The sequence below is a fragment of the Antrostomus carolinensis genome, unplaced genomic scaffold (assembly GCF_000700745.2).
Source record: "Antrostomus carolinensis isolate BGI_N321 unplaced genomic scaffold, ASM70074v2 scaffold32279, whole genome shotgun sequence".
NCBI classification, from domain to species: domain Eukaryota; kingdom Metazoa; phylum Chordata; class Aves; order Caprimulgiformes; family Caprimulgidae; genus Antrostomus; species Antrostomus carolinensis.
The window spans coordinates 6,892-19,312 of record NW_010341211.1 but is presented as its reverse complement, the minus strand read 5'-3'; the positions used below and the strand labels follow the sequence as shown (position 1 = coordinate 19,312).

The 12,421-nt window shown below is 50.9% G+C and overlaps 1 protein-coding gene across 1 annotated transcript in view; it reads right to left on the bottom strand.

The window, feature by feature from the left end:
• Positions 1-10,928, bottom strand: part of FLOT2 (flotillin 2) — a gene marked incomplete at its 5' end in the record, with an annotated part of 13,204 nt that extends 2,276 nt beyond the window's left edge. The window contains 4 exons of the mRNA XM_010176421.2: positions 156-274; positions 1,284-1,407; positions 7,954-8,044; positions 10,847-10,928. Of these exons, the coding sequence (XP_010174723.2) occupies positions 156-274; positions 1,284-1,407; positions 7,954-8,044; positions 10,847-10,928 (416 nt within the window). The remainder of the gene's footprint in view (positions 1-155; positions 275-1,283; positions 1,408-7,953; positions 8,045-10,846) is intronic.
• Between the last annotated feature and the right edge of the window lie 1,493 nt (positions 10,929-12,421).

The window sequence follows — 12,421 nt, the reverse complement described above, 5'->3', positions numbered from 1 at the left end:
CTGCGGCGGCTGTCACGGAAACTCCCGGAGGGCCGGGACGGGCTGTCAGCCGGAGCCTCTCAGCTGCAGCAGAGGAGCCAGGGCCAGGTTCTGTTGTGCTGCTTCTACAGCACTGCCCTGTGCCCCACAGCGCAGCGCCCTACATCTGGGTGTACCTTGATGGTGAAGCTCAGGATCTCGATACCCATACGACCCACATCGGGAGCTGCCACCTCCCGCACCAGCTTGGCAAACTGATCCCTGTCCTGGTAGATCTGCTCCACTGTCAGGGTACCTGCAGAGGGAGGGAGGGAGGGAGGGAGGAAGGAGGGAAGGAAGGAGGGAAGGAAGGAAGGAAGGAAGGAAGGAAGGAAGGAAGGAAGGAAGGAAGGAAGGAAGGAAGGAAGGAAGGAAGGAAGGAAGGAAGGAAGGAAGGAAGGAAGGAAGGAAGGAAGGAAGGAAGGAAGGAAGGAAGGAAGGAAGGAAGGAAGGAAGGAAGGAAGGAAGGAAGGAAGGAAGGAAGGAAGGAAGGAAGGAAGGAAGGAAGGAAGGAAGGAAGGAAGGAAGGAAGGAAGGAAGGAAGGAAGGAAGGAAGGAAGGAAGGAAGGAAGGAAGGAAGGAAGGAAGGAAGGAAGGAAGGAAGGAAGGAAGGAAGGAAGGAAGGAAGGAAGGAAGGAAGGAAGGAAGGAAGGAAGGAAGGAAGGAAGGAAGGAAGGAAGGAAGGAAGGAAGGAAGGAAGGAAGGAAGGAAGGAAGGAAGGAAGGAAGGAAGGAAGGAAGGAAGGAAGGAAGGAAGGAAGGAAGGAAGGAAGGAAGGAAGGAAGGAAGGAAGGAAGGAAGGAAGGAAGGAAGGAAGGAAGGAAGGAAGGAAGGAAGGAAGGAAGGAAGGAAGGAAGGAAAAGCACTTTATTTGGAACAGGTAACACATAACAGTGTGGGTCTAAGCTCAACAACATCCTTGTTGTCCCTAATCTCTTCACGTCTGGGCCCAAGGGTGTAATCCTCTGCCCAGACCCTGCAGCACGACCGACATCTCAGTCTCACAAGCACAACCACCACACACACCTGTGACCCACGGGGACTCAGACATCTCTTACTGCAGGCACTGACAACTGGCTTATCACAACATCCAGCAACACAGCAGGAGCTGCTGCAGGGGAGGAACAATCTAAGATGCCACCTCTGCAGTCAGCAGAGGAATCACCCGTTGTGGCTGCTGCGGTGGCAGCAATCCTGCTGGGACCAGCCAGCAGAGCAGGGAGAAAGCTACTCAAGATGCCTCCAAAAGCGTGAGCCCCTTCGCACCTAAGATGGAGCGCAGATGCCCCTCCAGTGTCTGAAGGACCACGTTCTTCACATCCTGCACGTTCTTCCCCAAGAACTGCTCACAGGCCACAGCCAAGAGCTCCTTCTCGGTCATTATCTTCACCTAGAGACAGAAGACAAAACCAAAGGGACTGAAGGTGCCTGTCCAAAGAGGGACAGGTGCCCAACAGCAGCAGCAGCAGCAGAAGCAGCAGTACCACCACCAGGCCCCCATCCTAGTGATGCTCCAAGGGACCACACTGAGCTGTCACCACGCTGAGCCGGGCCACCAGAGCAGCCAGCGAGCCCCTGCTCACTGCTGCTGGGGACAGCCCTGCTGCAGGCACAGGCAGCAGCATCTGGGGCAGACACCTCTCCAAACCCTGACCACAGCTCAGCGTGGAGAGGTGCTCGTGCAGCCATCCATCCTGCAGCAGCGGCCACCGTGTGATGTGGGGACAGAGCCTGGCCTGACAAGTCCCACTTGATGAAAACTCTACCAAAGAGCCCTGAACTACCAGCTCAGCCACTGCACCAACACCAGACCTAGGAAGAGAGGACTTTCTATTACTACCCCTGGCCAAAAGCCATTTCATTACCTTTCTCTTCCTCTTCCTTCACTAGAAATAATTTTTCTGAGACAGGAAAGGCAGAGAACAAGGAAGAGTCTGAAATGTCCAGGGAACAGCTTAGGAACAGGGGCTCCATTCGGCGTTCCCTGCAAGGAGAGATGAGACGAGATGGCCGTAGCACACTGGTTTGTCCTGCTCATGGCTGGGAGCTCCCAGCCACCCTTTGTGGTGACCCCAATGTGCCACGGCCAGGACCTGTTTGGTGTGCCCCACATCATCAGCCTGGTAACGATCCCCAGAGGTGAGACACAGCCACGCCAGTGCCATGTTCACCTCCCACAATCAGAGCCAGATGCAAAAGCATCCCCAGGTCCAGACAAGCTAGGGTCTTAAGATGGTCCTGCTGGTCATGGGGCTGCTTTTTAAAGGGAAAGTTGGTTAAAAATTCCACTGGGATATGTTAGGCAGTGGATGTGTGCTCACGGAATTCCACAGGATCCACCTACGAGGAGCTACAACCCACCAAGGTGACAGCTCCTGGTGGCCAGGTTCAGTCTGAGGGCTCAAGCAAAGCCTGGACACAGGGATGCCTGTGCATCTGGCAGCACTGGAGAAGGGAGCAGGGGCAGCCCAGCCACACAGCTCTGCTGGGACCTCTGGGCACTGAGCAGGTCCCACAGCACCCTCTCATGGAGACATCTGGGCTGGGCAGTGTCTCCTGTCCCAGCAGATGCTGGTGGCACCCTGCGCCCTGCCCCAAGGCCCTGGCTGGATCTGTGATGCCAGCATGGTCTTGGCTCAGTGACCTCCGAAGCTTCAGGCACTGCCCAGGGGCCCTCCGAGGGTCCCAATGCCCCATCTTGGTGGGTTCACAGCTTATAGACCTCAACCTGACACCTACCAGATCGCTTTTCAGGGTCAAACTGCTGGCAAAAGCAACACAACTATTTATTGAGAAAGCCTGGTCTGATAGCCTGTGAGTCCAAAACGATCCCGCAGCCTAACATCTGGAGCTGAAAAGCAGCACCCAGCCCCAGCACTGCCAGAGAGCGGACTGGGACGACTGGGATCGGCCACCTTCTCTAAGGGGAACGGAGATGGACCATGTTCAACACGGTGAGCTGACCAAGACTCAGCTGCCACAACTCCATCCCTAATAACGTGAAGAAACATCAACCTGGGCTGAGCCTATTTCCTACCTTTGCTTCTCAGGCTGGGTGTCTCCCAGTCAAAACCCCAAAGTGAATCTCAGGCAAGCCTGGCAATCCCCTCCTGCTTTCTCCTCAAGACCTCTGGGCTCCTTACAGGGCCAGGCCACAGTAGTTTCTTGTCCCTACAGCCCAGGCCAGCAGTGTGCACTTTCTACACGAGGGGGAGTTGGGAGAGCAGCTCATCCAGCTGCACCCAGGAGCTTTTTGCAAATACCAAAACCAATCAGACCCAGCAGCGACGTTTATGGCACACATCTGCCAGCAATTCCACCTTTCTAAACAATCCCCATCCTTCAGGAGCTACAGAGAGAACAGTCAGAGGACAGTTCATTAAGAGAGTCCCTGTGGTACTTAACAGGAGCAAGGAAGGCTCCAGCCTCTGTGAATAAAGCCAGGCAGCAGCCTGCCTGCCCCAGTAAACCCTGGAGAGCCCGAAGGAGCCTGGCTATCGGCTCAACACGGATGTCAACCAACAAAGCAAAGGTTGCACAAAAAAAAGCAGAGCCATTTGTGCTCAGCTTGTTTGCAGTATTTCAGCCAGGGCACTGCAACACTCGGTGCATCTTCAAATGTCATTCACATCAGAGAGAGAGTTTAGCTGGTAGGAAATCAGGGAGCTGCTATAAACCAATCTAATCTGGGGGACTGATACTGCACCCAGCTCCAGCCAGCTGCAATCACAGCGAGGGGGGAGCAGAGGCAATTCAATTAGCTTGAGGCTTAGAAAAATGGTATGGAGGGATACGAAGCCCAGGGCACCCCAAGCACCCAGCCCACACAGGCAGGAGGCTACTGGTGAGTGCTCATTACACCTCTCTTTTAAAAAAAAGAACAGCATCCTTATCATAGAACCATAGAATGGTTTGGGTTGGAAGGGACCTTAAAGATCATCCAGTTCCAACCCCCCTGCCAGCAGCAGGGACACCTTCCACTAGACCAGGTTGCTCAGAGCCTCATCCAGCCTGGCCTTAAACACTTCCAGGGAGGGGGCATCTACAACTTCCTTGGGCAACCTGTTCCAGTGTCTGACCACCCTCACAGTGAAGAACTTCTTCCTAATATCTAATCTAAACCTCCTCTCCTTCAGTTTAAACCCATTTCCCCTTGTTTTGTTTCCCCTTATGCACATTAAGCATTTTTATTACAGCAAATGCTTTAAAAGTTGTTCCTCTAGTAATAATTTGTTTGCTTTTTTCCTTTTTTTGCACAAGCTCTTAAAAGAAAAATGTTTGCCTCAAAAGTATTTCTGCAAAATTAAGGTAACCTCTGCCGTGCACATCCCCAGCTGCCTCAAACCTGCTTTCTGCATGGTAATTCCTTGCATCTCACAACCCTAAACCTTTAAAAAAAGAGTGAGAAGAGAGATGAATTAGGAGCTGCATTTTTAAATCAAGGCACCTGGTGATCCAGCCTTCTGCTACCATGTGCCACCCAGCCTGGACTATTTTGCAGGCAATGGAAGGATGTCCCAAAACTAGGTCAAAAAAGGAATTTCTGGCCTCATAGAAATACCTTTTCCAATTACAGAAGGAAAAACCTATGGATTTATGAAACGTGTGTGAGAGGAGACATGGGTCCATGCATTTTGTCAACAATGCAAAAACCACTGTGGTTATGTGACACATCAGCAGCTCAGTGGATATAAAGAACTGAAAAACTAAAAACAAGGATGCTGGTTCCCACCAACTAGAGCCAGGATGAGCCCAAGAAGCCAGCTCAGTGCTGGGGCTCTCACACGTAGCCACGTTCCCCAGCAGCAGCAGGGCAATGGATTATCCACCGTTGAGCCACAGTCGTGCCCAGCCCTTCTGCCATGTGTGACAACCCAGAAACTGCTCCTGGCTGAATTCACGTCCTCGGTTACGCACAGACACAGCACGCAGCGCCTCTGCAACGTCAGCTCAGAGCAAACCAATGGGCTCAGGGAGGAACCTGCTGCTCTGGAAAGCACTGGGTGGAATCTGTCAAGTGCTTGGTCTTAAAAGGGCTGCAGCAGCCACAGTGTTTTTCCCTGAGGAGAGTCTTTTGACGTAGGTGGGATTTTGGTCACATCACTGCGTCACTCGGCAGCTCCCCTCGGCTCCACTGCTCACTGCAGGGGATGTGGCAGTCACCTCTCCCGAAACAACAGACCTGGACATGCCTTGGACACGTGGTGACCACAGCCTCGTGTGCAGGCTGAGAATCACTGTCTTGGTTTAGACACCCAGAGGGAGCTGTCAGGAGCAATTTTTAATCAAAGCATCCAGCTGCCTATTCGGGGAGTCAAATTCTGCTGAAAGGTAACAATTTCTTCCTCATCCTCCCCAAGGCAGGACCTGGTCACAAGGACAAACTCTGTATCAGAGCAGCAGACCTCGGAGTCTAAGAGATGCAGGTGTTTCAGTGTGCTGTCACAAGCAGCAAGAGCTGTTTTTCACATATGAAGAAGGCTTGAAAGAATCACAATTCAATTCAAGCCAGAAATTTTACACAAGAATTTTAGTGCCTGGAGGGACTAAGTTCCTTCTTTAAGCTTTAACTCACCATGAAGGATGACAAGATCCACGTGCTAATAATAATAATAATAATCCAAAGCAAGATAATGCTTGATGCCATCTCAGGAGGAAATGGCTCAGTCCTGCAGGGTCACACACAGCTCCAAGGGCACCGCGGTACATCAGTGTTTCACAGATAGATCAAGTCACCCCCACACACACCTCATTTGCCACATGGACAAATGAGACACCAGAAAAAGAGGAATGATTTTGGGGAGAGGAGGAGAAGTCACAACCCCCTTCACAACACAGGACATGCTGTAGTGTGTTTGAACCAATAAGGACAGTGTGGTTTTGTACAAGAATTTGTTTCAGAGCGGTTGGCTTCTGTTCCTGGACAACAGCAACCTCTTAAGGGGGAAAACCAGACGGAAGTTAGAGACATGCATTCCTGAAATGATGTTTTGGAGTTACTGTACCTGTGCCACACCTGTGACAGTTAAAGCTACCCCCTCCGCCGTCTCTACGTCCTCACACCTGGGCTGTAACGTCATTATCTCTAGGGAAATCCTGCCAAAAAACGTAAAATATTTGCACGTTTCCAGGTAACACACACTCAGCTCTTCCCCTTGCAACTCCTGCCCCGGGCTACCTGCTGCACTCATCACAGGTAATGTCAGACAGGCACAGTACACAGCCAAGGGACTGCATCTGTGACTGGAGACAGACAGACACTTTGGCCAAGAAACAGATTTTCAGATAACACTTAAAGGCATTTTATCAGCAGAGAAAGGCTGGGAGCCAAACTGGAAACAATATTGTGACCTTTTCCCTTCTGCTGGGCTAGCGAGGTGGTCAGAAGCTCGTGGCTGTGGGACCCCAAAGGACCCTCTGTCAGAGCTCGCTGTGCCACGCTGCCCAACACCGGGGCTCTCGCTGGCTGGTGTCACTGGTTTAAAAGCACAGCATGGACCTGGGATGCTCCCACCCATCCCGCAATGCCATCCCCACAGGAGCCTGGTGCTGGGCATAACCTGGTGCTGATGCTGCAAGAAGGAGCCCTGCCTTTGCCCTCGCTGGGTTAGCATTAATGCAGACCTACCCCCTGATCTGGATCACCTTGCCCTCTGTTTTTCCTGTGTCCTGTGACCCAAAGGCAGATAGAAGTGAGTCCCCAGCTCTTTAGGGCCGTGCCTGTACACTATCAGGCACCCAGGAACAGATCCTGCAGCTCCAGAGCTTTCTCCATCACCCAAGGTGGGCTCGAGGTGCTTTGGCCAGACCCAGCAACCTGAAGGTCATGATTTGGTAAAACAAGAGACATGCTTGGCCGTGGCAGGTTCTGCTTCAGGAAGCAAAGCCTGGCTCTGGTCTCAGCCATAACAAGCCGGGAAGGCGTTGGGAGTCAGGACAGGGAGCCACAGGGCAGAGAGCTTGTGTCAGTGAACATCAGGTCAAACATCTGAACCATGAAGGGGCTGTGCTGGGCTGCTGTGTGCACACTGAGACGCTGCAGGATTGGCTGAAGGTGCTGAAATGTATCTCTGCAAGTTCATGCCTGCCTTGGCCACTGTCCTAATTAAACTGGCACGCAAACCAGGAGCTGATAAAACAGATCCCACTGTCCAGGAGGTGCACAGGCATTTTTTTGCCCATATGCATTCACAGCTTTAATCAGCTAGCGCAGGATTTTAGCCTTCTGAAGACCTAATCTATACTTGGAATTTAATTTCAATACTGTGCTGCTTCTTAGCTGGCAAGTCACAGGGATATTTGATAATTACCCTGGTTCATAACCGCTCCTAGTGTAAACTCTAGTTCTGTGTGTTGCAACTCATCCGAGGTCTCCATGCTGTACTTTCAGACGTGACAACATCCAAAATGGGCACTGGCTCCATGCAGAGGAAGAAGGGCTGAGTGCAAACCCACAGCCAAAACTGCAGAGCCAGGTACAGTTGCAATTTCTCCATAGGTGTACAGGTTTCCTTTTGAAAAGGCAAAAAACCTGCCTTCCCACCTGCCCCAAAAGCTGTACAGACCCCAGCGTGGCCTGCTTGTGGCTCCACACAAAAGAAAACACCCTTTTGTTCTCCACCAAGCCCACAATGGAGACAGTGAAAGGGTTACAGCTGGAGCCAATGTCTGCAGTGTTATCAGAAGGAGCCAGTACAGCAATGCTGAATTTGGAATTTGCCAACTATGCATCTGTCTGCATTACCTACAAACAGTGGAGTGCGCCCCAGGGCAAGCGCCGGAGAAGGGGAAGGAGAGGAGGGTATTGAGATTTCAACTGTCCCATTAGAAAACCATTAGTTTTTATGTTATCCTGCTGCTGCTGCTGCTGTTGCTGCTGCTCAAAACAGAGGGATAAACTGTTAGACAAGATGTTAGGAAGCTGGTGGATTATTACCTGTGCAACCCCCGTTACGTACAGTGGGACCCCCTCCGACGTCTCAATATTCTCACAGCGACAGAGGATGGTCATAACCTCCAAAGACAGTCTGAGCAGCGAGGAATAAGGGTAGGACAGCAAATATACAAAGCAGTTATCAGAGAGTAAGACACTCAATGCAAAGGACAGACGAGACTTTCAGGTTTCAGCTTTTCCCTGTTCTGTTTGCCCTTCTCCCACCGTTTGCTCCCAGGGCTCTGTAATGCTGGGCCAGAGCAGCTTCCCTGGTCACTTGGTGGGGAGTTTACAGCATCCAGCTGCTTCTTCTAATGAGGACAAACAGGTTGGGGACTCATCTCCACCCTGTGTCCTGCAGGTCACCACAGATGAAACTGAACCGTGTATCCCACCTGGACTGTCCTCCTGGAGTCAGCTGGAATTCTCTGTTGGAATAATCTTCACACACAGAAAATTCCTTTTTGTAACAATTTAGATTCTTCTATGCCAACATTTAAGAGGGGCCAGAAAAAATGAAAATGCCAAGGATTTGGTGATGCCAACCACCCTTGGCTAACACACTGATGAGAGAAGGTGCTTCCAAGTGCTGTCCTGAGAAGCTGAATAACACCATTTGGTTCCCCAAGAGGCATGTAAGACCATGCTGCCTCTCTCACTGCTTTTATTTCTGACCCATAAACAGGGACAGGATCTTTCTTTCTTTCTCTTTCTTTCTTTTCCAGCTCTCAAGGTTGCAGCAGGATAAGAGCCCAGCACTCTGCCAGCTCTAATTGTTCCTTTTGTTCCCAGGTTAGTGCTACCTGGCGGGATGCCGCTGACAGCAACACAATTGCTGCTGTCTCTCTTGCTTTTAGCACTGGCAGTTCCAGAAAAGATGTCCTAATTTTGGAGGAGGAAATCTGCCTCACTCTTCATGTTAATGCAGCAGGCTCCATCTGTGGCACCAGCTTATAGTATTTGGGAAAGGAAATTCAAAACAAGAATTAAGCCCCATATCCTACAGCATGAACTGGGGTTCTAGATTTTAAAGTAAAGGGTTTGTTTGGGTGCTGGAATTCCTGTCAAGAGCTTCATTTGCTAAATAATGCACAGAACCTCTATCATATGACAGCTCATTCCTGGCAAGAAAATCTTGGCCCTGGACTCAGCCTTTGCTTAACTTAGTAAGTCAGCCTCCCAAATACATCTGTTATCTCCTGCACGGGGCAGGTCAAGGTCCTCCACTTTTCTGTTGGCTTCTAACACAACAAGAGGAGGAACAGAAACCATTTGTTCAAATCAACAGCTCTCCCAACAAGATGCCTCACAAAAAATTCAAGACTGAAGCTTATGTGGATCAATCGCAGTTCTTAAGTACTGAGCCCTTAAGCTGAGTCTTTCCTTCCCCTCCCATCTCCTAGAGCATCGCTGGAGAGCCTGGGCTAAAGCAGGAGCTGTTAGCTGAGACCTCTTCATGCAGTCAGAGCACTACAGTCAGCAATCCTGAGTACCAGTCACCTCGGAGAGGACCTGAGAGCTGTTGTGAGTCAGTTGCCAGCAGCAGCCAGGAGCCCTTGGAAGAAAGCCAGCTGGCTGACCCCCGGGTGAGCGGCAGCTACTGGTGCATCATCTGCAGAGCGAGGGCAGCAACATGCTCACTTTGTCTGCTGGTGGCAACACGTGAACAGGGAAAAGAGATGGCAAGATCAGGCAGTAAGGGTCTGGCTGTCACTCAGTGCAAAATCCCAAAAGTCACGTCTTTATCCTTTTTCCCCTGTTATTTTTTTACACAGATGGAGGAAACCTGCATTGGTGAGCATGAGGGAGGTGTTTAGGAGAGAGTAACATTCCCACAGATCCTAAAGATGAAGAGCTACGTTAGCAGGACAGCAGCACCATCACAGCACATCAGTTCAGAGAGCAGCGTGGTAAGAAGCAGCAAGCAAAATCCACAAGTAAGGAAAGGGAGAGAAAGGAAATCCCGTGGTTTTAAACAGGAACACAGTCTGCTCCCAAGGGGACAGCCAGCAAAGTATCTTCAGAAAAAAGACTTGAGGAGCAGGAGGGGGCACTGGCCCACTGCACACCACAAATGTCTTTGTTACTGGGTGAGGGTTTGGGCCGTACTGGGCAGAACTCAGCTCCTCTTTAACTCATGGATGAGCCAGCCCAGTGTCCCCACTGCCCAGGACCTCTGTGAGAGCCTCAGAGCTGCAAAGGCAGCAGCAGAGGAGAGCAGGGCTCTTGTCTTCCACAGCACTCACTGCACTGGCACGGGAAGAAACACGCTGACCAGCCAGGCTATGGCAATCTCAGCTTGGTGGGCTTCATGTAAATATAAAATAACCAAAAAGGAAAAAAAACCAATTAAAATCTGATTGCCTTGGGTTTGAGGAGAGGTGGGCAGAGAGGCCATTTGAAAAGCTCTTCAGCTGAAAGCATGGGGTTTCTTTTATTTTTTGGTTTTTTGCACTGTGACACCCAGCTGTCCCCATGCAAACAGCCAGCACAGAACTCTCCCATCCTGCAATTTGATTTTACACATCATTGTTTACTGTCAGGTAAGCCCAAAAATGACAGGATTACCTCCTGCAAGGCCCTGGACAACCTCAGCCCCCATCACTCAAAGCAGAGGATGGTCAGAAGCTGTGCAGTTGTGAGTGACCCGACACTCCCCATGCTCCAAGGCACCACAGAGGACACACACTGCTCCTTACAGCGCTGTATGGAAGGCATTGTCCTTTGAAGGACCACGAGCTGGTCACAGCTGAAGGCAGTGGGCTGGGCTGATGCTCATCCATGGTTTCCCACACAATGCCCACTCCTGTGTTCCTAAAAATACTGCTGACAGCCCCACTGGGATGGTTTTGCTTAACTCCTACTCCAAACCCACAAATAACGGGGGTCTCCTTACCTTTGGGTGTCAGTAATGCACCACCAAGCCCAGGCCCAGCCTCCGTACACGTACTGCTTTACATCGGAGCCGCAACAGCCACCTGCAGCACAGCAAAAGGCACAGAGATGGAGGGGTTACACACACGTGCTGCTCTCAGCCAGGGAAAAATCTGTACCCAGGCTGAGTCATGAGCAGAACAAGGCTCCCCAGCCTCTGGGTGCTGAGGAAAGGGAATCCTGGGGGGGTCCATTGGTTCCCCCAGCCCCTCAGAGTAGTGGAAGCACCTCGGCTTGGCTGCATTACAAGCAGTCAGTGCTACCAAGCCAAGCTCTGCACCATGACCCAGAGGAATCCAAGCATGCTTACAGTGTCTGATAAATAATGAACACAGAAAACACTTTCCAGGATCCACAGCAGCCCTGGAACACCCTTTGGTCAGCTATAACACAACCAGCCTCTGGGGAACCAAACGTTCTCCTCACCTCCACAGACTTCACCCGGCAATTTTCCAAAGGCAAACTTATTTTTTTTTAATAGTCTTATATAATTGGAAAATAGTATTTGTAATAATTCAGTATGACGAACAATAACACACAGAAAGTGACTCTATTTCAAACCAGTTTTATTTTAGTTTTGTTAAGCAGTTTAAGCACTTTTAGCAACCACAACCATTGTAAGTTCATGCTTCAGTATCTTCAACCGTGATGCAGCAGCTCCACCACAGAAAGCAATGTAAGAAATCCATCTCCTTTCCCTCACCTGCTCTGCAAACCACCCTTAAATCCACTGAAAAGCTATCAGGTCAGTGTTGGAGGAGGGAAAGAACCTGTGAGCTCCCCAAAAACATCTCCTCGTTCTGCTTGTGCAAGTACTATGGTTCCTGAGGCTTTGATGGTCCATGACAGAGCTGGCTGTGCCCAAAGTTCGGACAGAATTCCTCTGACACGTTTAAGATTTGACCCTAATAAAGCCAGAAGACACTGTCTGTATTTTCACATCTTTGATTCGAGGCATAAGACGCCTGCTGCCTTCCAAGAGAGCACCCTGCCTGCCAGCGACCAGCCCTAGGATTCATACCTGGCAAGGGAGGAGCTCTGCAGCTCCCTGGCTTGGAGCAGGAGATCAAGCCAGCAGTCCCTCCCTAAACTGTTATCCATTATCACACTCACCACAGCAGAGCCTGAGGGCCTCAGCAAGGCAAGCGCTGCACCAACAGAGCAAGAGACAGTCTCAGCCCTGTGGGATGTATCCACGCAGGGAAGACAGAGCCAGCACGCAGGGAAAGCAGCGGGGCTGCAGTGTGGTGGGAGCTTCACAGCTGTGGGAGGGGAAAGGGAGAACTGTGAAGCCAGCAGGCAGCAGCCATAGAAGCTCTTGAAAGAGAGATGAAGTTTCAGTTGGTTGCAATGGGTCAAAATGAAGAAACACAGCAGACATCCAGGCCAGTGGGCGGGCAGGGCCCTCTGGGCCACAGGAGGGGACTCTGTCCTCCCCATCCTCATCCTCCTCTCCATCCTCAAGTGTCTGGTCATCTTCCACTGTCAGTTAAAGATACTGCCTGCTGCACCAGCTCTCACACGATGCTTTTCATAA